We start from the raw sequence: 25319 nt of genomic DNA on the forward strand, positions 1-25319 counted from the left end.
AGTTCAGCTGATTTTTTTAACCTTCCTTTCAGCTTGTATTCACAATGACATGTATGCATGCCAGGGGTTTAGAGAGACATGTTCATTGCATTTTTTGGAAGCTATGGGGAGAATTGGTTATGTTATAGGGCTGAAATGTGTATACTGAAAGCAGTACAGTATAGGGCTGCCTCTGTGCAAATCACATGTACATTACGGGTTGCAATTTTTGGCACCATACTGTAATAAGGACATAGCAAGGTAAGGGTAAGCAGTGGTAATACTATAATGATCCTGTCTATTTTTAGATCAGTTTGACCAATTATAAGAATAGGACACTCCAGTTAAACCTAGGCTTCAGCCCTAGTCCCCTTTTATGTTGCATCAAAACTCGCTAAAAACAGGCGTTGCAGTTCCATTGCGTGTTAGCAGCACACCAAATGCGGACGATAAAATGCTTTTTCCTGCACACAAGCGCATGTAGAAAAATGTATGGGGTGCTTGCAGCTGAAAATGCTGCATAAGCTACTCAATGGGCTGACCATGGATGACAAGCAAGGGAAAAATGAACGCAAAGTATGAAGGTCTTTATCTGCAAGGAGTTTACATGTTCTCCCTGTGCTTGCTTGGGTTTCCTTCAGGTACTTTGGTTTCTTTCCACACTGTGAGATATGGACCTTGGCTTGTAAGCTCCTTAAGGGCAGGGACAGATGTGAATGTGCTTGTAAAGCCCTTCGTAAATTTTCGGCGCTATGCCCTCGTTAGAAAGATTCTGTCACTAAAATGTGTTGTGACTGTTGTGAACAATGAAATGGGGTCTGTTTTTTGCGGTTAAGTTCGATATGAAAACAAAATGACTGTAGGAAATATTTGTAAAAATCAAAGTGGAAGAGTGCTCTTTCATAATCCGCCAATAATTAACATGTGCCTTCTTTTCTCAAACTGGCTCTAGGTACCTTTTTATATTTGTGATGCAACATGAAATGCATTTTACTTTGTGCTATTGCAACTGTACTTACATTTGCAAATTCTTTCTTTTATTTGCAGTGTTCGGTTTATCTTTTGAAAAACAAATGACACTCATATGGACAACAATGGTGTTATGAATCCCATGGGACCAAAGCATGTTATTCCTTTCGTGGTAAGATAAATGTATATGCCTATGGCTCCTTGCAGACTGGCATTCCAATCAGGTCCCCCTGTCAGTTTTTCAGGCAGATCTGATCGAAAGCCTACGGGCAGCCAGATCTAAACGGACGTGCGTCTGATTACCCCCAACTCCATCCAGGTCCGGAAAACAAAACGAAACAGAGTTCTGTTTTGACGGACCTGATCGTGGCGGATCGAAGGTAATCTGATGTAAATGGACACATGCCTGTGGTGCAAACTAGACCTGCTAACTTTGTCGTACACCACTTGTTGGAATATCCCTTTGTTTACTGCTTGGCATAAAACAAAGTCTCTGGAATCATACAGGATGTCGTGGACACTCATTAGGCTAGGTTGGTCAATTCCCAGGAGCCAGGTAGCCAATGCTCCTCAAAAATTACAGCTGGTGCCTAACTTTTGAGGCTTTCTCTAATAGTTGTCAGTGGAGCTAACTCTTAAAAAAAAAAATCCTTTTGGCTTCTGGATTGGGCAATGTTAATTTTTTCTTCACCCCTGCGGTAAGGTATACTGTATGTGAATCTGTCGCATAATTGCTACAGACAGAAATTTGTCTGTGACACAATTTACACCGTCACGGAAGAGGTCTTATTTACCTCCACATTTTTTATAATCGATATTGTGGTATTTCTTCATGAATTTGTTGCAGCCATAGCACCAGAATGTAAAATTGTCACACGTAGGAACTAACTGAATTTGTTGCACAGCTGTCATGAATTTGGTGCAGGCCTTTCTAATAGAGCCATAATGCTAGAAATGTTTTACATTTGATTTATCAAATCGGCCACCAGTCAGTTAGGTCAGGTCCATTACCCAGCGCTTTCATATTGACATTGCCGCCTTCGTTAAAAGACAACCTAGAATGGAAATATTTATGTCAAATGCATAAATATGTGGCGCATTTTATCAACTTTACCTTTTTAACTGCTTTCAGTATAATGAAAAGTTTCCAGAGGCTTATGCAAGCTTATAATGCCAACTCTTATAAGGGGCTCTAGAAGGAAAAAAAAAAAAATATATATAACTAAAGTAATCACATGATATGTGGAGGTGATCTTGTAAAAAAATTTGCAGAGCTGCCGGCTATAAACTGTTTTCTTCCACCAGTTTGATCACCATCCTCCTTAGATGGGCTTAAGGTTCCAAGATATTCATAGCCATGCTCCTCTGCTGACTTAGACAGCCATCAGTGTCTTTCTGTAAAATCTGTTATGAGTATGAGATAATAAGAGGATCTCAAGGAATTGCAGATTAAAGCACATATCCATTTATCCATGTATCAGTGGTCCAAAAGGGCATGCACTTCCATTATCATAGAAATAGGATGGAGATATTCAGATAATTTACTGTTGGCTGGGAAGAGAGCTGGACCACACTTCGGTTTGACCTGCAGTTATGAAGGTACAAAACTGCAATATACAGTATAAGATAAAAAAAAGAGCTTGGCAACCTAGTGCACTATATTAAGCACATACAGTACTGTGCAAAACTTTTAGGCAGGTGAGAAAAATTCTGTAAAGTAAGAATGCTTTCAGAAATAGAAGTGATAAAAAAAAAAAACTATCAATGAACAGAAGAGAAATTCAAATCAATATTTGGTGTGACCACCATTTCCTTCTTCTAGGTACACTTGCACACAGTTTTTGAAGGAACTTGGCAGGTAGGTTGTTTCAAACACCTTGGAGAACTAACCACAGATCTTCTGTGGATGTAGGCTGCCCCAAATCCTTCTGTCTCCTCTGTGGGGGCCAAACCATCACTTCCAGGACTCTTTGCTCTTCTTTACACTGAAGATCATTTTTAATGCCATTGGCTGTATGTTTGGGGCCATTGTCCTGCTGCAAAATAAGTGTGGGGCCAATCACCTGCCTACCTGATAGTATGGCATGATGGATAAGTATCTGCTTGTATTTCTCAGCATTGAGGACACCATTAATCCTCCAACTCCATTTGCAGAAATGCAGCCCCAGACTTGCAAGGAACCTCCACCATGCTTCACTTTTGCTGCAGACACTCCTTATTGTACCGCTCTCCAGCCCTTCAGCTAACAAACTGCCTCCTGCTGCAGCCAAATATTGCAAATTTTGACTCCTCAGTCCACAGCGCCTGCTGCCATTTTCTGCACCCCAGTTCCTATATTTTTATGCATGGTTGAGTCGCTTAGCTTTGTTTCCATGTCGGAGGTATGGCTTTTTGAACACAAGGCCGCAAAAAATGGCAACAGAGGCTCTGGACTGATGAGTCAAAATTTTTAATATTTGGCTGCAGCGGGAGACAGTTTGTTCACCGAACGGCTGGAGAGCAGTACAATAATGAGTGTCTGCAGCAACAGTGAAGCATGGTGGAGGTTCCTTTCCTTGCGAGTCTACATTTCTACCAATGGAATTGGAGATTTGGTCAGGATCAATGGTGTCCTCAATGCTAAGAAATACAAGCAGATAATTATCCATCATGCCATACCATCAGGGAGGTGTGTGATTGGCTCCAAATTTATTCTGCAGCAGCACAACGACCCCAAACATACAGCCAATGTCATTAAGAGCTATCTTCAGCGTAAAGAAGAACAAGAAGTCCTGGAAGGTATGGTTTGGCCCCCACAGTGCCCTGATCTCAACATCATTGAGTCTGTCTGGGATTACATGAAGAGAAAGAAGGATTTCAGGCAGCCTACATCCACAGAAGATCTGTGGTTAGTTCTCCAAGATGTTTGGAACAACCTACCTGCCGAGTTCCTTCAAAAACTGTGTGCAAGTTTAACCTAGAAGAAGTCAAAGGGTGGTCACACCAAATATTGATTTGATTTGGATTTCTCTTCTGTTCATTTACTTTCCATTTTGTTAATTGATAAAAATAAACTATTAACAATTTTATTTCTGAAAATATTCTTACTTTACAGCATTGTTTTCCTCAATACAAAACACAAATTTCCCCAGCCTCAGCCTGCCAGCCAGCCTACAACCAAACAAGTAGCCCTGTCAACAGTATGCGTTAAAATCAGAGGTTTTAGTTGCACAAACTTTTGGCCAAAAATATGTAGAAGCCACACTGCCGCGCCAAGGCACCTCTGCAAAGTGTGGTCCTAACTCTATGTATCCGAGTCTCCAAGTGTGAGCATATTAATGAAGTTGATAAATTACCTGTTGTTTTCCTCACCTGCCTAAAACCTTTGCACAGTATTGTGTGTGTGTGTGCCCTTTTTATGACAGTTACTTTAATCGCTCTTAGAAAATGTATATGTTATTTTGTATCTGTTTGCATATTTTTAGATGCACACAAATACCCCTTTAGCATTTAGAAAATGTACAAAACATTCTCCAGTGCAAAACCGTGAATATACCCATATATAATGTATATTACATTTGGACAAAAATAATGGTCTTCGATTTTTTTATTTTCTTTCCTTCCAGTGACTGAAGTCTAACAGACAGTTTATAGGAATATGGCAGAGATTAATCTGAAGGAAACTAGCATTTTATTATGTGTCGTCGTAGCATGCTATTGGAACAGTCTGTACTGTGGCTTTGTTTTTGATGATGTTTCTGCAATTTTGGATAATAAAGATCTGCATCCTTCAACACCAATTAAAAAGGTCTTCCAAAATGACTTCTGGGGGACTCCAATGTCAGAGGTAAGTGTTTTTATAAATGTTTTTTTGCATTTTTCTGCCTATTAAAAAATGTGACTTTAAAATGAATAATTTGTATGTATTTGTCACACAATGTTGGAATCACAGACACCAATAAAAACCTGACACCGATTTTAACCCTCCCTTTAGAACTAAAGCCGTTATATCTATAGATGGACTAAACTAAAAAAGTATGTGTAAAACCAATCACTAACATCTCATATAAACTTTAACATGTTAATGTAATTTCAATATTCTTAAATATGCAATGTTCATTAAGATAACTGGTGATTCAACCATGACGTTCTATGCCAGCACTTCCTGTTATAGGGAGACAACCGTTTTTTCTAGCCTACCATTTGAGTTATCAATGGGGACTACACCTGGCCCTTTCAGTATATATCGTGTAGGCATTATTCACTGCATAATAAAAGCCATCACTGGAGTTTATGCTCATGGATATAAAGTGTGTACTGTCCTGGCAATACGGAACACAGTCTTCTTCAGGATCACAGACCTTGTTATCAGATATCAAAGGCTTTATATTAACATGTGTGAGAACAATAAAAAAAAAAAAAGGAAATTGTTCTGGCTTAGCAAAGCGAATACATGAAGTCATAAGGTAGGTAAATTGGCATAATAATTAATTACATCCCAAATTGAGTAGGTACAAAATACGTCATAAATGAAATTACCAATATAAAATACATGATAGAAGTTAGAAGGTTCACGGCCTCCTGGCCGCAGTCTTACCATAAGTTGATGTCTATGTTGTGGTTTTTGGCCTCGTAATGTCTGAAATTAGAATTTTTCTAATGAAAATTTTAAGAACTAAGAGAAACATCTGTCATATTACATGTAGTTTCTGAAACCTAAGGAGTTCATAGAAAGGGGAGTGTTAATGTGTTGAAAGTCAGGAAAATATATAGATATTTAGTTCATGATAGTCTGTTTTCTTATAAGGGCACATAAAGGACAGAATGGATGACAGAGACCAAAATAGTTAGTGTGATTATCTCATAACACGAGGGCAAGCTTTGCAGGTTTATAAATCCAGTACAAAGAGACTACAGAAGCTCAGCAGGATTAGGGTGCGAAGATTACATTAAAAAGTATTTTATTTAAAATAAAAATTGTCAATCTAAATGGCATTCATTTCAAGTTTACGTTCACTTTAAACAGACTCTTGTCAGTGGGAGTGGAACAAATTGCTCTAGGTAGAAAGTTCTGGCATCAAGAGGTACCTCCATATACCTGCAGCATCTCCCCTCATGGCTGGATGCTAAACAATTCTTACAGGCCCTGGCGCTTCCAGAACGTTGCAGAGATTGATACTAAGCCGCACTCCCACACATTGCAATTGGCCCATCACAATGATGGGCAGCCTCACTGGCTAATAGGAATGTACAAGAGGCAAGAAGGGACGGAAAGGCGGCATAGTAACATCCCATTTACTCGAATGGGGTGTACTCCTACTATTGTAGCAACATCTAATTAATGTCTATGGGGCATTACTATGCAGGTGCTGGCAGCATGGCACCAGATTTTACAGGTATAGGTGTACACAGTTTGGGAGATCACCACTATCAGTGGAGATAAGCAAGAAGTTGGGCAGAGGTGTTTATGCTTAGGATAGTTTAGGGCCTGCAAGTTAAGGTAAGAGGTGAATTTGTCTTTAAGGCCTTTAAGTGTCCTGTTAGCAATTCTGCTTACAGTCCATGTACCCATTGCACTCCTGACCGCTCATCCAACAGAATAACATGGGTGCATCGGTAGTCGACGGATGGCCACAGTCTCAGTGATACAAAAGAATATGGACACCGGCACTCCAACAGCAGGTAGAATACGTCTATTTATTGCCATACATGCAGAAGAAGTAGCATAACAAGCTCAGTGCGACGTTTTGGGGTCACGTAGGATCCTTTTGTTCTGCCTGATGAAGGGGATCCTACATGACCCCCAAACGTGGCACTGATCATGTTATGCTGCTACTTCTGCATGTACATCAATAAATAGACGTATCCTACCTGCAGTTAGAGTGCCGGTGTCCATATTCTTTTGTATGTTAGCAATTCTGTTGCTCAAACCAGCAAGTTGTGGCTCATTAGTGACTTCCAATAGAGAAATGAAAAGTTGCAATTTGGTGATTTGCTGATAGTAAGGTGTCACATGCGACAGAATTGCCATTGTGACATGGCCTTTGGAATGAGACTGAACTAGTGAGGTTTGGCTCCTAGTTTTGGATTGAGACAGCAGACAGAAACATCAACATTTTTTTCTGCATTGTGTTGCTACTTTATGGGTTTTGTACACAGCGCAACTGTTCGGAACATATTATGTAATGCATTTTTTTTCTTTTCTTTTCATGGGAGAGAATAGACCTTTTTAGATGTACGGAAATGGTGCAAGGAAATGTATAATGCTTTGCCAGAAATAAACAATAACCACTTTCAACTCATTAGACCCTCCTGAAAGTTCTGTAATATTCAGAAGTTTCTACAAGACCAGCTATAATCATTTAGTCTTTGGCTCGTCACAAATGAAAATGTCCAATTACTTGGATATAATCATCTATTCTGTTATTCCTGTAATTCACCTGGACTTCAGTTCATGCTATACAGAACACCAGCATCTTCCAAAACAAAAAAAATACACTTTTTAAACTTTGAGGTATAAACACATTGATGGAAATTTGACCGTATTCCATGCAATCTAATTCTTGAATATCTTTCTCATAACCTCTGATCTTTTCAAAACAGTTTTCAGATGTTCCAATTTAAAGCTTCCAAAGAATTATGCCCTGCCTAAATACAGCGTGAATGAGAATATAGCTGCCTGTCTGTAGTGTAACAATCTGTATGAGTAGTGAATAAGAGGTGCTGTTTTGTGTGCCTATTTATTAAGATGCGTGCGCACACACACACAAACATATAACTAATGCAAACTAATTACTTTGGTAGTGATCTACCCATGATTGCATCAAAGCAGTAGCAAGCTCCTGTAAAAAACTATGACATCAACGTGTACAGTAGTGGTCTCAAAGTACCTGCGCGCAACCAGCTGACATGTCAGCTACGCGGTCAAGGACCGTGTACCTGACCTGCAGGAGCAGCTACACGGTCTGCATCTCTGTCGAATGTAGACAGCAGGGCTGCTCCTGCCACCACTGGCACTCATATCCTTTCAGCTGGTGCTCAATTCTGAGCTCCGGCCGAAAGAAAGGATGGATTAGTGAAGTCTGCAGCAGACCTCACTAATCACCCACTAGAGCACCAGGGATAGATCTGCCTCCTTCCTGCGGGGGGTGTATTTTTGTTATGTGTATGGGGGTAGTGTTTTTTTTATGCGTTTATGGATTTTAAATAATGTGAGTTGTAAAATTCTAAGCCAATATAATATAATAACCAACCTTTTATTTAAAATAATACACCCTAAAACATTTTTCTATTTTTAATTTTAGTTTAACCTTTCTTTTTATTTGCATTTTTAATTTTTATTTAACTTTTATTCTATTTTTTTGACCTTTTCAACATTTTTTAGTCTTTTTAATTTTAGCTTAAACATTAAATTTCCTTTTAACTTTTTTTTTTTTTTTACTTTATTGCTGGGAGCAATAGCAGGCTGGCTATTGCACCCGCCCACTCTCTGCTGTCAATCAGCATGGGAGGACCTGATGGAGAACTTTCTCCTTCAGGCCCTTCCTCTGCTGATTGACAGTGGGCAGATGCAATAGCCAGCCTGCTATTGGCTAATGTTTTTTTGGCTGGCGTTACACTTAAAAAATGTACCTGTTCCAACTTACATACAAATTCAACTTAAGTACAAACCTACAGTCCCTATCTTGTATGTAACCATATTGCACCCGCCCACTGCCCTGAAAGAAAAAGTGGGCGGGTGCAATAGCCAGCCTGCTTCTGGCTTCTGCATTTTAAACTATCCAATAGACGGCTGGGTATGGCTCTGAGCCTGTAGATGCAGAAGAGGGCCGCGGCAGTGGAGCCACAGGGGGTGGGGCAGAGAAGGATCGGGCCACCAGCAGAGGTAGGGGGGCAAGCTGGGGAATGCAGTCACAGCGGTCTCTCTTCCCCGCTGGTGTCGGCTGCAGTAGTCTGTGCCCCCGCTGCCTCTGCCGATACAGGCAGGAATTTAAAGGGACACAGACCGCTGCAGCCAGCACCAGCTGGGAGGAGAATGGAGGAGCAGAGCAGCAGCAACTTATCGATAAACAACTAATCGATGATGAGAATTGTTGCCAACGATTCTCATTATCGATTTATAATCGATTTAATCGATTAGTTGTTGCAGCCCTAGCAAATACTATTATAGTTTTCAAGAAATCAATGGCCATCATCTGGTTAAAGCAATACTGATGTAGAAAGTTGTAACAGAATGGTAAAACCTTTTTTTGTACTGCCTTGGCCTGATTAATAGAATTAGTGAACGTTTTAGCCCATGTCACATTCATACAGCACAACACTTTTTATTTTTTCTCTTCTTCTTACAAGATCACTATTATGGTAACAATCACTCTATTTCTAACAGATGTCTCCAGCTTGTTAGGAAATGTAATTCTAGAGGCTACGCTCACTCTCAATTGTTCTTGATTGATCCCAGCTCCTAACATTCTTTGTAGCCACAGAACACTGGTAAACCCTGGCCAGTATTGTCTTTTCTAGCTATAACTTATTGCAGAAAAATGACAATACTGTCCTTTTTTTCAGATGTAGTTGATCTATAATTCAATAGAAATATCATGATTCTTATTGTTGGTTTTATTGTTGCATTGCTGTGTGACAGCACTCTCAACACTAATGTAAGTACGTAATGACCACCAGCTGGACTTACTTGAAGTGATATGTTTCTAAAGCAACTCAATAGTTTTAAAACATAAATTTGGTCAAGATGATTGGCGTTTCTGTTTGATTTTTCTTTTATGTAGTATTTTTATACCTGACAAATGCATGTCCTTAATCTTCTTAACTGTTTCTTTTTAGGAGAGAAGTCATAAATCGTACCGCCCCCTTACAGTCCTGACCTTTCGCCTGAACTATTTGTTCGGTGAATTAAATGCAGTCTCTTACCATCTTTTAAACCTGCTTCTCCATGCTGTGGTGTGCGTGATTTTCTTGAAGGTTTGCAAACTCTTCTTGGATAACCAAACAAGCCTGATTGCAGCTCTTTTGTTTGCTGTTCATCCAATACATACAGAGGCTGTAAGTATTCTATATATTTTGTGGTCTTTTTTTTATTGCAGCCTTTTGTTTCTGAAAAATCTATACTTCATTAAAAGTATGGCTGCATAGGGTTGTTGAACTAATGAGTGACATCATTGTTACTTCCTAAAATTGTATCGGGTAAACATTTTAATTAAAAAGGTTCTTTCTTTCATATTTTGATTAACAGTGTATCCTGATCTAACTGTGAGTGCAGCTCTTTTATTGCTACCTGCTCCAAAAACATCAAGGTGCAAACAACAACCTGATTGAACCCCAGGTTGGTTAAGAACACCTGGCTATCCAAAATTCTGAGTCCGATATAAAGAAACAAGTAGCATTCCTAAAGCTGTTTATTAAGTTGCATATTTTGTTTATGGGTAGAAAACACTCCCTTCCATTAGGCTTTTCTAACGGTGAATGAATGCTACCTTTGGTTTCAAAAGCATGCAGTCTCTTGAATATGCCTGGTGTGTAGCAACTGCAGACCTAGGTGCTCCTGGATGCTGTACTTGCTATTGAGTAGATGCTTTGCATATTCAAATTTTGTAGCAGTGATTCATAATCAAAAGACCCCTGAGGAAGGAGGAGTTTGCTCTCCAGAAACATGTTGGCTTCTTTCAATGAAATACACTTACCCCCAAAATTCTGACTCCAAACTTTGGACAGCATAGTGTTGTGATCCAATTTCAGGTGTCAAGTCATTATTATGCTTTCACTTACTTAACATTGTTCTTAGCACACTTGGAGCTACTTCTCTTGGTTTTAGTAGTCTTATGGTCCATCAAGAGCTGAGAGACATTATACAACAAACAACTTACTTTGCTGTCTTCAAAACCTCTGCGTTAAAAAAAAGGTTCTGTGTGAGGCCTTGTTCACACCAAGCGCGTTCCAGGAGCAGAGCAGATCTGTTACAGACCGGATTAAAACTGCGTCCAATGTAGTCCAATGGTATTTTGGGCTCTAGTTCACACCGCATCTTTCAGTTCCAGAGCATGTAAAAAAACTGCAGCAAGCCCTATTTTACCTGCTCTGGAACACACTGAAAGCCCATTTTAAAATTTTTAAAAAATGGCCCGAAAAGCATCAAAAACGCGGCACAACCCACTGCACTGCGTGTGCAGAAACTCATGCAGATCTGGTCTGCAGTTGATGTGAACAAGCCCTTAAAAGAGAACTATGGGGTCAGTATTTAAACTATATTTTAGTATAGTTCTTTTTAGGCTCACGGGAGGACATATACTAACCTCCTTCCGTGACCCAAAGCTCAGTATATCGCAGGCATACTGGGAGCGCTGGGACGGATCCCGACAATACTGTCGTGATCCACCCAGCTGTGTGAGTGACAGCTGGCTGCCCGTCTGCTCCTCCTCTCATCGCTGGAGGATCGGAGCGGGGAGGGGGGAATCCTTGCAGGGAGCAGTAACTGACAGTCACCGCTCACTGCAGGGAGACAATCGGGAAGTGAGCTGATCGGCGGCATGTTTCTGCTCACTTCTCGATCGATAGAGCCGACCTGTGACAGCTTCTTTTTCACAGGTCGGCTCTAACTATGAGGATGAGTGGAAATCATTTGCCTCATAGTTCTCCTTTTAAGGTAAGTATGCATTATAAGGGAATATCAGGTTGAAATGCATGTATGGAAACTCGTTTAAATGCCAAAATGATCTGTATATATGTTCAACCACTGTTGCAATCCAGTTACCCTTACCAGACAGCATCTCTGACTCTACATCATAACTTGCACAGCTTGACCAAGAACACCCCCCCCCCAGCCTACTGTTTGGGAATGAAGGAGCAGCAGCACACTCATGAGTCATTATCAGCCTGTCAACATGTTCACAAATGCGTTAATGTAATCCTGTCATGGTAGAAGTATTGAAGCTTCCATTGCTGATCTCATTCTTAAATATTTTTAAGTGCCTGACCTGGGAAATCATGCAGTCAAAACTCTTTATCTGCACAGGGCAGTGCGATCGCCCACACCCGAATGCGTGACATATCAATGCCTGCATTCTTGTGCGGTCAAAAAAAATAGTGCATGCAGCATTTTTTCTGAGCGCACCAGACTGGAACACAGGCATTGATGTGCCATGCGTCAGGTGCAGGCGTTTGCACTGCAGACGGGGGTGTGTGGCTGTGGTGCCATTGACTTCAGTGCACCGCCCGTAAACGCAAGGAGCCAGCCGGGATGTAATCCAGATCGGGCCGGAACGCACTGTTTGTGGTGTGAGCTAGCCCTCAGGTAAGTGATTTAGAGTATTGAAGCAAGACCGTCCAAAATTACATCCAAGCATTATCAGAAAGATAAGTCAGGCATAGTAGTCTTCATGTTTCTCTCATTACTGGTTTCCTTTATTTGGTGTTTTTTCAGTTTTGTGGTATAATTTTCAGGATTCAATTAAGGATTAGGTTTCAGAGTTGTTAGACGTTTAAGGGTCAATTTAGTCTTAAGAGTTAAGTTTAGCGGGACAATTGGGTCTCAGGGTTAGGTTATGGGTAATATTCAAGTGCTTAGGGGATTGGTTACGTGCTATGGGCTTATTTTAGGGGTTAGATTTAGTTTAAGAATAAGGTTATGCATCACTATATGTGGTTGAAGATTTTTCTTTCAATTGTCTCGGCTCTGAAAGCCTCACAACCTTACCTTTTAACTTTGTAACACCTTGCACAGCCACATTGCAGACCATTTTTCACTACATTTAGGATAAGTTAACATGAACTTGTGTTACCTGTATTACCCAAGGATACAGCACCAAGCAGATTTGATGTGTCTAATGATGATGTGTATTCCATTAGCCTAAGCTACTTCTTGTAAAAATCTTTACTACACTGCACCGCCCCTTCACAACTGCCAGATATTGCCCTCAGCGGCACTGTGAGAGCCTGCAACAAGTCAAGCTTGTGAGCAGCTACTCTGAAAAGTTGCTTCTCTTCTTTCTGAGTCTTGCATTGCTTGTGTGTAATGTCACCTCTTCATTAATGGCGATGGTACTTACAAATCTGGAACTCCAGCTACTGTGTTTAATTTCTGGATGCTCCTGGAGGAGTTTCAGGTATGCACAAATAGTCAAGCCAGACCACAGGCTGCCACTGGAAACCAATCTATTAAATAAGTAAGCAATTCTAAAAGACCATAGCATATGCCAAGGCTAGTCACTTATTTTTTTATGTCTATTTAAATAGATCAGACAAAAAAAATGATTCACACTGCTGTCAGTAGACATAAGTTTTAGTGTGTGTGTGTGTTTCTGTTGTGATATGAGACATATGCACAAAACAATGGCGGATAGATTATACACATTTATTGTGAGTTCTGTGTAGTGGCAATTCTCCGTATTGGTATTATTCCTTAACCGGTCTTCCCACAACATGCCCCCCCTTCCCAAATAATCAGGATAATCCATATGTTTGTTTTCACATGCAACATTGTTGATTGACATCATGTAGTGCAGTATTTAATTATTACGACCCCTCAGTATACAGTTTTTCCATTAAACTTGAGCCTATTTTAAAGTTTTGCTTCTTCCTAGTACTACTAAATTCAGATGTTTCCAATATCTGTAGCTTTAAAGAAATACATTGCATATGTATCTAGGTGATAGATGGGGGGTCTAAAGAAATGTAACTTCAAAAAGGTTTGTTGTGAAACAGACCATGATTTTACCAAGAGATACAACATATGTTTACTACAGGGTTGGGCAAATCCAAGGAAAAGAGGTAGCTTATATCTAAAAACATACAGCTGGGATTAGTTCAAAGCAAGCACATGTTCTCAGACTCCTTCAGTACTGCTGGCTTTTTAGATGCATTTGACTGGCTTTTTGAATTCTACATTATTTCATATCTGTACTTCAGGTTCCTTAAAACATATGTCCAGTCACCCTGTTAACCTTTTGTTGAATTGTTATACCATCTTGCTTTTGTTCAGTATTTATTTAATAAAATAAATTAAACAAGTACCTTTCAGCTTGAAATGTGGCACCTCACATTGTTTAGGGGGATACTTTTCTTTAAAAAAAAAAAGCAGATTTCAGGAGAAGTTGAATGGTCTTACATGATGGTGGCATACCATGGCATTTCCCTGTGTTCCTTGCACCAGTGTCCAATTTTTTAGCAGTAATATGGATTGAGACAGAATGTAGCAGCTTCTTGTGCAGCCCTTGTCAATCAACCTTGCTGAGGTGGAGTTTGGGTAATGTCAGCAAAATTATGTCACAAAACTGTGCTTCCTTTCCTCCAATACATGTAGGTTGACATCCCACCATAGATCTCAACATAGTATATAGAGTGGAGACCTGATATACTATGGGCACATTGTTAGGCCTTTATGGCATTGATGACTACTGGTATACTAGTATATATTCACATAGTGAGAACATTCACATATTTGCAGGGTGAACAGGCAAATTGTTTATAAATAAACCCCGATGTGTAGACTTGGTTTCGTAAAATATTTTTTGTTACATGAAAGCAATGTAAATAAAAATGTATTGGGTTTAATTGACGAAATTAACATATCTGTAAAAGTCAAGAATTGATCAAGGATCTGAATACTTTTGCAAGGTGCCATATTTAGAGAGGAAATGCTTTCCATTTATTAGCTGTTATGTCGCTTATTCTTAGACATGCATGGCATATGAACTTAGTTAAACTTTAAAGAGGGAAGAAAAAAAAAAGGGATAGAGGTCTGAATTCCGGATGGATTGATTTACACAGAACTCCGATTAAATTGAACCTGTGCTTTTTCCAGGCAAAGAAATGCAACAGATCCACTTCAAAGCAGGCCCTTCTAGATTCACATACCTTCCCTTTGCTTTTCAACTGATCTGTTTTTTGTTCTTTTGCTAGCTCCTAGTAGTTAAAAAAAAAATGGAGATGGCAAGTAATAATTTTCTTCCTTAGATAGTAGGCAACCCACAACAGAAGGCAAATGGTTTTCATTACTTTTTGTTTACTCGCTATATACAGTGATCTCATCTGAGCAACTGGTGAAAGTTGCTGCATTTGAGTTTCTTATATAATACATTCTGTATTTTGGCCAACTTTTTCCAGCTGTGACCCTTTGAGGAAAGAAAATAATTGCAAGGAAGATGCTGTTGAATGAAACTATGCATTTTTCACTCCTTTTGAGATCTTAAGTTTAAAACAATGTTATATACTGGTTTATGTCTTTGTCAGAAGAGTGTTTCATGACACACTTCACCACATGGGGGCACCTGAAGACTTTCTCATTCTGTAAAATGAGGAAAACACTGTTCTTTCAAATCCCTAAACATTGGCTTACCGTGAACTCAAAATTGCCCTGTAAAATATTTTGCTTTGCCTCACAGCTCTGTATGACCGCGTCAAATTTGAAGGGGGCCTGGGGAAATGTGCGCAGAAGAGAAATGTTGTGTTATCGAGTCACACTTAACCAAGGCTCATAGTAATACTTATCTTTTGTATTCTCTTGCGTAGCCAAGCACCTTTGTGGTAAGGCTGTAATGGGATCACAGTCCCCAACTCTGAACTACTTGCTAGTTCTCTAGGAGTAATGTCACTGACTGTGGAGATGGGATAGTATCGGCTTCACTGCTCTGAGACTATTATGGCATTCCTTCTCGCTGGTGGTTGGAATGTCAGTTCCAATAACATTTATTCAACCTCTTGGAAGTTTTCATGTTTTATAGTCCTAGAAGATTGGATCACAGTGGATTAACTTTGTTTTATTTTATACTATCAGAAATAGACTCAAAGTGAAAACAGATCTCTAAAAAGCTTTTTAAAGAGGCCCTGTCACTTTGCCCATTCAGGACAACATGGCAATGCCTCCTGACAGCTCACCCCTCCCAACACGGTATAATAGCTTTTCTGTGTTCCTTCACCGCCTCCCCCCTCCATTGAATTCCTCACTTCTTTGCCCTGACATAGTGAGGCATCCTGGTATTGTGCAGCATGTGTCCTTCCCCATGTAAATGTGTACAGATTAGAGTGGGTGGTCACCAGATACAAACACTGTCACATTGGTGGGGAGTGAAATCATCCTATCAGGTAAGCTCTAACAACCTCCAACACTGCAGCTTAGCCAGGGACAACTTCTTCAGCATGGAATCAGCTAGGGAGCATAGATGAGTGAGCATACCTTAGAGGTGGCAGGGGGTTGTTCTGTCAGGAGTAATGGTCACTTTTGTTTTGTGAGGTCCTCATACTCCCACTGAAATATGGGAGCCATGTCTAGGCATCTGTGAGAGACAGATGAATAAAATGTCAAATGGAAACCGTTTTCGAGTTTCACTTCATGTTGCTATACTACACATAATAATTTGCTTTTTCCTTGTTGCTATTAAATGTCTGGTGTGTTAGAGAATATTTTTTTTTTCAGATCGCTCTATAAAAAATAAAAAAAATCTGTTTTATATACCTAGCTTTGGTCCCTATTCCTACTACTCACTGAGTATACCATGATGTGTACAGCTGAAAAAGTATATCAAGCTGACTTTTTTTCCATTTAGATGATATTTTAGAGTAATTGCTTTTCTGTGCCACACTAAAATGATATGGGCTGCATTTTTGAAATTTTAACCTTCTTTCCCCTCTGTTCAGCTTCTGATGCCATGTTTTACAGTCCTAAGCCCCCATTCCCAGCATGTTGTTGCCTGTTTCCGAAAGCGTGACAATGCTCAACATTATATTATTTTCAATAGCGCCTGTTCACAGTTGAGCATTTTGTCGCATGTTGCTGGTAGCTTGAAGCTCGGAAATGTACATGAGCTTCATTTCCGGGGGAATTGCATATATTTGGCCCCATAGACTTCTATGGGTAAACCTGTAATGCATGTTTTTTTCGCGATTTAGCTCTTGAAAGAGACCTATGGGGTAAGTGTTTTTCCCCACAGTTCTCTCTAGGGTCACGGGAGGACATGTACTAACCTCCTCCCGTGACCCAAAGCTCAGTATTTAGCGGGCTATTGCAACAATACTATCTGGATCCACCCAGCTGCGTGAGTGACAGCGGGCTCTGTCTATCTAGAGGCAGAGCCAGCTGTGTCCACGCCCTCACCCGTCCGTTCCTTTAGTCATTGCTCGATGATCGGAGAGGGGAGGGGGAATCCCTGCAGGGAGCATTGACTGACAGTCAACACTCTCTGCAGGGAGATGATAGGAAAGTGAGCGAGCGACGGTATGTCTTCGCTCACTTCCTGATCAATATAGCCGACCTATAACAGCTACTTTGTCACAGGTCGGCTCAATCTATGAGGATGTGTGGATAGCATTCACCTCATAGTTCTCTAACTACTGCCTCCTAATAATAACTTTCCATTGGCTAAAACAAATGTGGTCAAGCCTGAAACCGCCTGAAAAAAGTAGCGAAAAAACACAACAAAAAGTTTTTTTAAACTCTCTGGAAATGCTCACTCAATAGGGGCTAAAGCTTAAAGGAGAGATATTTTAAGATTAATGATCAGAAAGTCATGTGTGTCATGTCTGTAGTAGCCAGATATCAGCTTTTTTTTTTTTATGTCTTCTACATAATAAAATGACAAAGCCTGTCCCTTGTGCTTCTCCCACAGGTTACTGGAGTTGTTGGTAGAGCTGAACTTTTGTCCTCTATATTCCTACTTGCTGCATTTCTATCATATACCAAATCTAAGGGCCCAGACAATTCAATAGGTAAGAATTAAACCTATAGACCTATTTGCATGTACAAGGAAACATAAAAGTGGTTCACATTGGCATATAGTGTAGCTGCATCTGAAGCACAGATTTGCTCCCCGGGTTTTGGAGGCATATGCAGGATTTTCCTCTGTGTTTTGTGGTAAATGCCATACACACGCTATACAGACACTTCATCAGATTTCAACAGACCCAAACTGCAGAGGTGTGTTCCTTTTGTCTTCTCAAGTCCTTAGTGTCAGCCTGTGTTCACCATGAAAATGGGTGTTAATTATGCTGCACACCTTGGACATCATTGCTGAGAAATGTAGTGTTGATCAAGCTGCATCTCCTAGATTGCCGTTGAAATTGAAGCCTAACTCTACAGGGATTTGTTTTGATTGGATGAGCAGAAAAAGGCCAGAACCTCAGTAATGAGAGTTCCTTTTCCTTCCTGTTCTGCTGATACCCATCACTTGGGCAGGAAGTAGAAGTAAGATGAGGGCAGATATAGCAATAAAACTAGCACAGGTAATCATTCCTTCTATAATTGAAATATCACTTTTATAACTGTCTGTGCTGCCCATCTGACCCCCTTCCCTCCGCCCAACTTTCAGTTTTTTTCAAACAAAAACTGAAAAGGAGTTTGTCAAATGAGGACACAGCCAGCATTAAAAACCTGATGGCGGACCTAACCCTATTCCCACTGCATCTAAAGCAAAAAAGAGCTTTGCCTGGAGTTGGGCTTTAATGTCAAATTGTAGAAAAATTAATAATTTCCTTTTATACATCACACACAATAAGACTTGCACATCTTTTAATAGCACATGCTTGCCAATGGTTTCAATTGATATTTCACATGTTTAATGAACCTCTTCTTTGAACTATGAGCATTTGTTAAACTCATTTCTGTTTTTACAGTTTGGACTCCAATTGTTGCTGCTGTGTTCCTTGTTGCGGTTGCAACTCTGTGTAAAGAGCAAGGAATTACTGTTGTTGGGATTTGTTGTGTCTATGAAGTCTTCATTGCACAAGGGGTAAGAATGCTTTGACAGATGTGTGCAATATGATGCCACATGTGTAATGTCTTGAAGTAAATATGTAATGGGAGAAATAAAGCTGCTTCTGAAAATGCTAGATGCTGGGCTCTTAGGTTGGTTCTCTGCTCCACGCCGTAGGGAAACAAGTATGTAGATAAGAAAAGGCACAAGTATTTCTCTGCATATGGTTGTTGAGAGACCTAAAGCCAGAGGATCAGTGTGACGAGGTGAGGAATACAGTGACAGCATCCTTGTTTATCTCAGATTTCTTTTAAAAAAATTATCAAATCATAATGGTAAATATTAGGCGAACGGAGGGAAATATAGCCTGTACTGTGGAACCTGAAAAGGAAAGTGAGACCTTATCTTAGAATTTGAACTCCGATACCCTATTGCTGATTATACAGTTCCTTTTTTGGACAGTCCTAGACCAGCAATTCTTAACCACAATTCCATGGAACCGTAGGATCTCTGAACATTGCTAGGGATCCCATTAGCTGTGGGTGATTAATCTCCCATTTGATGAGAGATTCCAAGGCCAACAATATTCTTTTTAAAGGTTCCTCTGGGGTAATAAGGTTCGGAAAGGCCTGTCTAGACACTGAGACTCGATGGTCTTGAATATGTTGAGTATGCACCTCATACACAATGTGTATATTTTAAGAAGGACTGTCAAAAATAATTGGTTCACTTAAGGCAGTGTGCAAAAGAAGGTTGAGTTAAAGGGAAACCCAACAGAAATTCCCAGACTATGTTGAATCCAAACATAATGTGGATGGAGGACATACAGGATTGTAGGACTTTTAAGGAGGGCTGTTTTTTTTTTTTCTTTCTTGGAATACCAGAGGCCTTTAATGTTTCACTGTGGATGGCGCTATATGCAGTTAACCTATACTTGCCGATTTTTCCACATTCTGTGTATTTATGTATAAAACCACTGGAATGGAATCAGAAGTAAACGTGTAATCATTTTCTCCAAGTTTAACCAGTGCTGGCTTTAAAACAACTAGTAGATAAAAGTACAAATTTTATTTCCTGATTTGTCCCATTTTAATGACAGCATTTTGTCTCTGACAAGTGAAATGGCTGCAACTAAGGGCAGAAGGTCAAAAAAGGCGTTAATAGGGGTTAAACCTTCAAGTTTTATTTTACAAAAAAAAAAAAATCATACTTTTATCAAATTAATGATTGAAGACCAACAGGTGTTCACATGGCAAACTTCAGCTCCTGCAATCCAGACTCTGGACCATAGCCGTCGAGCTGATAACTGGGTCTTGACAGTAGTAGGCCCAGATGTGGGAAAGTGCAGGATGTATAAATGTAGCATATGGTACTCAGATGAAGTTTTGTACTATTCTGTGTATTTGTGCACCTACAGCTTTGATAAGCCTCACCATTTGTTAACCTTTCTTCTTTTTATGTTTTCAGTACACGTTACCTGTGTTGTGGGACACTGCTGTGCAGATTTTGTTGGGTAAAGGAAGCATACCATACTCGCTACTTCAAACACTCCTTAAACTTGTTGTTCTGATGTTCAGCACACTCCTCCTTGTTGTAGTCCGTGTTCAGGTCATACAGTCACAGCTTCCGGTCTTCACAAGGTGAGACTAATTTCTTGTCTGTGTATATATTTAAGCAGTTATCTTGTACTTCTGGAATGTAGAAGTACAAAATAACTGCTTAAATATATTCAAACTAAATTTTTCTGTGCGGTTACTGTACATTTGCCTGTCAGTGTTTTATAAAATGTGTGTGTGTATATATATATATATATATATTAGTTTTTTTTCTTATAGTTTACCATAGCTGACCACTGTGTTCCAAATGTATTTTTCTGTGCAACAGAAGATTACTGGTATGCAACTCTGAAAGAAGTATAATAATTCCAAATAAAAAATTATGTCCTGCCTCCAGACACCTAACTCCCACAGTATATGTTGCTTTTCATCCAATGCTTCAGTGTGCAGTAGAAACTGAGATACAGACTTTGACAGTTCACTCCTCTTAATTCCCGACCACGCTCGGCAAAGGAGATGTCCTCTTATCTTCCTGTCTCTGTACTTTCCAGACACAAAACAAGGCTGCCCTTCCAGTGCTGGTGCATTTGCTGATTCATGTGACACTGTAACCCCTCCCTCTGCATTCTTGTAACCTTGCTTGTGTCTGGAAAGTGGGTGGTCGGAAATGAAGAGGAGTGAGCTGTCAAAGTCTGTATCTCAGTTTGTACATCACACAGAGCCAGGAGATAAAAAGCAACATATACTGTGGGAGTTAGGTGAGTGCGCTGTGAAAAATAATACAAGATGAGACTTGTTCTTTAAAAAAAAAAATAGCAACTTGATTCTAAACTATTATAGCTTCTTTTTTTTTAGGGAAACTGAGCAGATATTCTGACTGTAGCATTTGCATTTGTTTCTTGGCATTGTGTTGTTTAACTGCATTTTTTCTCTTTCATATCCATTGCATATTTATACTGTACTAAATGCCAGCCTCCCTTATATGCGCCTAGATTTGTTTTGGATTTAGTTGGTAAGGAAAGCATGAATGCTTACGTCTTACTGTAGAAACAAATAGCATATCGTCCCGATCATTCTCTCTTTCCTCCCCTGTACGCTGTGCAGGGGAGGAAACGCCTTGTTTGCCTCGTGCTAGATACGCCCCTGCCCTAACCTCTTGTAGCCATATCCAGTGGCCATGTGTAAAACTGCCATTCAAGAAACCTCATATATGTTGTGTAGAATTATTTTGTCATAGGAACTGGTAACCATTTAATAGCTTTAATTTTACCTTTTTATTTCACTTTGTACAGTGACAGAATTACAGTGCTTACAGGACTGATGTATGCCCTACAGTAAAATACAGTTTTCCGAATAATTTGCGCTCTTGTTGATTACAAGTAATATGATATATCAAATTCTGTTTTATTTTTAGATTTGATAATCCAGCTGCTGTCAGCTCAACACCTGCAAGACAGTTAACTTTTAATTACCTGCTCCCTGTGAATGCTTGGCTTCTCCTAAATCCATCTGAGCTGTGCTGTGATTGGACAATGGGAACTATTCCACTGGTTGAAAGTTTCTTGGATATAAGGAACTTGGCTACCTTGGTATTTTTTATTCTTCTTGGCTCGTTGGTGGTTTTCAGTATTAGATACTCAGGTGATTCATCCAAGACTGTGCTTATGGTAAGTTTCCTCTATGGTGTAACTGCAGGCAGTCCATGTGCTATGGGAGGGTCCATCCATATCTGTTTCTCCCCTTTGGTTACCAAATATGTGTTCTCTGATCTTCTACTAGGTCTACAGGAAGAAGTGGTGATTTATTTCTTAGACTAATCTCCTCCAGGGCTGCTTTACAAATTTAAAAAATAGGAGAATAGTAAAGTGTGTGTGTGTGTGTGTGTGTGTGTGTGTGTGTGTGTGTGTGAAATGTATGTAAATTATCTGTGTTTTGTAAGCATGTAGGACTATTTTTAAGAAATATACATCAACTTTGTTCCTATTTTTGGTTTTTCCTGTTTAGCCCAGTATTGGCCTGTTTAGTAAATTAGGGCCTTATGAGCTTCCAGTGAATTATTTTTCTGGCAGAGTATGAGTACATGTATTATTCATTTCGTTTGGCACTTTTGTCTGGCACCGATAGTATTTTAAAACATCCAATATAATGGATGACTGCAGCATTTAAAGAACAAAACGTATGGCTTAATTTATGAATCCACTCTCAACACATTTAGAAATAAAGATGTGTGCAGCTTCGATCAGAGGTAAAGGTATGGCTTACTTTTCTATACAAAGAGGCATGTTTAGCTGCTGTGGCACTCGTCACTGCATTGTGGGAGGAAGAAGATAGAAAGTCACTTGATCCACGCCAATTCCACTCCTTTTTTACAGAGCTGTACAACCTACACCCCGCAACGGGTCCGAATGACCCTGAAGCGCAGATACAGGCGATCAGAGCTTACCTGACCGACTCGGAGCCTGGTAAAGCCCCTGGTCCCAATGGTTTTACCCTCACCTATTACAAGACTTTACGTGACCTTCTCGGTAGCCGTTTCACGGGGGCATTCAACTCCATCCTCAAGGGCAATATGTTACTTAACGATTCCCTCCGGGCTCAGATAACGTTCATTCCGAAAGAAGGGAAAGACCCGTCTCAGTGTGCTAGTTATAGGCCCATTTCGCTACTAAATGTCGACCTCAAGCTGTTTACCCGTATACTCGCCTCTCGTATGCTCCCCCCCCCTGGAGGACCTCATTGGACAGGACCAGGTGGGTTTTGTCCCTGGTCGCGAGGCCCGGGACAACACCATCAGAACCCTGAATGTGATCCACATTGCCCGATCCACTTCACAGCCCCTTCTCCTGCTGTCACTTACATGGGCATTCCTTAGAGAGGTTTTGGAGTATGTTGGTTTGGGGGTCGGCATGAGGCAGTGGATCGGAGCCCTGTACTCAAATCCAGCGGCTGTAGTGCGGGTCAACGAAACCTTATCTGAGCCATTCCACATATCAAATGGCACTCGCCAGGGCTGCCCTCTCTCCCCCCTCATTTTCATACTCACCCTGGAACCGCTCCTTAGGACTATCCAGGCCTCCCCGGACATTAGGGGTCTAGACTGCGGTGGCAGACAACACAAGGTTGCGGCGTATGCCGACGATCTGCTGCTATATGTCTCGACCCCTGAGGTCACTCTGCCCAATGTACTACAGGCCCTGAAAATATGCGGTCAATTGACGGACTTCAAACTAAATTGGAGCAAATCGGAAGCGCTAAACGTCTCCCTCCCTGATAGCTGGGTTGTAACACTGAAGGAATCATTACGCTTTAGATGGGCAGATACATGCATCAAGTACTTGGGAGTTCTCCTACCCGCGGACATCCGTAAGACGTTCGCTCTAAACTTTCTTCCGCTCCGAAAGCGGATTCTCACAGACTTAGCTTCTTGGGAACGACCCACGTTCACATGGCTAGGACGCAACAACATCTTAAAAATGACAGTCGTGCCTCGATTATTGTACATCCTTCAGACGTTACCTGTTGTAGTCCCGGCCACGTTTCTACGCTAGCTGCACTCCCGGTTCCTCGCCTATCTACGGATGAACAAACGGGCCCGCCTAAGACATCAGCTCTTGTCCAGATCTAGGGGGGCGGGTGACCTTGGCTTTCCCGACCCGGTGATGTACTACAAAGCGGCACACCTATCCGTGGTGACTGATTGGTGCTGCAACTTCCGGCATAAGCTATGGGTGACACTAGAACAGCTGGGATGTGGGATACCCTTACAGAATGCCCCTTGGATCTGGTCTAACCCCCTGGTCCGGGCCACAATGCAGGCAGTAGGCAGGGTGCTACCCTTGACAGGTATCTCCCCCCAGCCATCACCCCTCGTACCATTGACAGGAAACCCGCACTTTCCTCTGGGTCTGGGGGGATGTGGGATACCCTTACAGAATGCCCCTTGGATCTGGTCTAACCCCCTGGTCCGGGCCACAATGCAGGCAGTAGGCAGGGTGCTACCCTTGACAGGTATCTCCCCCCAGCCATCACCCCCCGTACCATTGACAGGAAACCCGCACTTTCCTCTGGGTCTGCATAACCCACTGGCATCTGAGCTTACAGCCTCGGCCCGTACGAGGCTATACCAGTTTTAAGAGTCGGGGCAGTGGATGTCTATGTCCCAGATACTGGGAATCCATGACCCGCCATTACGGACATGGAGCACCTTGCAGATACGCCACTATCTGTGCACCACGAAGGCGGGGACTCCCCCACTGAGACGGTGAACAGACTTCGAAACAATGTGCAAGCAGGCGGAACCTGTGAGACACATGTTATCCTTCCTACAGCCTTCGTAGCCCCCCGGACCTTCCTCCTCCCTATTTCATCAGGCAATGGGCCGCGGATCTAGGGATTTAATTTAGCCCGGCACAAGTGGACCGCGTGATACACTTTGCACTAAAATCCTCCATGGCTAATAGATACCAAGAAGCTGGCTACAAACTATTGACCAAATGGTATAGAGTTCCTAAGGTGTTGCACGCCATGTATCCCTCGGTCCCGGCGGCATGCTGGAGGTGCGGGGAGGAGGAGGGTTCTTTATTACATATCTTCTGGGAATGTTCCGGGGTTGTAGCCTTCTGGTCCCAAATTGCGGACCTGGTGACGAAGATTACAGTCCTGTCAATACCGTTCACACCCGCGGTATACCTCCTTCACCTGGCCCCAATCTCACGGAAAGCTTATCAGCGTTCTATACTGATTCACATGCTCAATGCTGCTCGGGCCTGTGTCCCAGCCCTGTGGAGACAGACCCGACCGCCGCCAGTGGGGATGTGGGTGAGTCCGATGGAGGATCTGACTTCCTCGATGCGCGGATCCCCACACAAGTTCGTGGTGACCTGGGCGGGCTGGTACTAATTTAGGGATTCTCCAGAATGCGCACAGCTTTGTCAGGAATGACCTTCGGGCAATGTCAAAGCCCAGGGGGCGGTGATGCGACACTGGGCGTTGGGTCGTGTGGAGGAGCGAGAGGGTGGGCGACCTCTGGTTGGAGTCTTGAGCCGAGCATTTTGTCACCTCTGTTGTGTTGTGTTATGTTATGTCTTCTGTATATTTGGTCTTATGTGTATTCCTTAATCATATATGTATTTTGAATATATAT

The 25319-nt window shown here is 41.3% G+C and overlaps 1 protein-coding gene across 2 annotated transcripts in view; it reads left to right on the top strand.

The window, feature by feature from the left end:
• The first annotated feature begins 1032 nt into the window (after nt 1–1032).
• TMTC3 (transmembrane and tetratricopeptide repeat containing 3) overlaps nt 1033–25319 on the top strand; it is a 65672-nt gene continuing 41385 nt past the window's right edge. For both annotated transcript variants that reach the window (XM_018556734.1, XM_018556735.1), the window contains exons 1-7: nt 1033–1120; nt 4554–4774; nt 9766–9984; nt 17538–17637; nt 18541–18656; nt 20088–20260; nt 21591–21843. In XM_018556734.1, coding sequence (XP_018412236.1) covers nt 4586–4774; nt 9766–9984; nt 17538–17637; nt 18541–18656; nt 20088–20260; nt 21591–21843 — 1050 coding nt within the window. In that variant the 5' untranslated portion in view covers nt 1033–1120; nt 4554–4585. The remainder of the gene's footprint in view (nt 1121–4553; nt 4775–9765; nt 9985–17537; nt 17638–18540; nt 18657–20087; nt 20261–21590; nt 21844–25319) is intronic.

Source organism: Nanorana parkeri, unplaced genomic scaffold (genome assembly GCF_000935625.1).
Source record: "Nanorana parkeri isolate BGI_ZX_2015 unplaced genomic scaffold, ASM93562v1 scaffold250, whole genome shotgun sequence".
In the NCBI taxonomy this organism is placed as follows: domain Eukaryota; kingdom Metazoa; phylum Chordata; class Amphibia; order Anura; family Dicroglossidae; genus Nanorana; species Nanorana parkeri.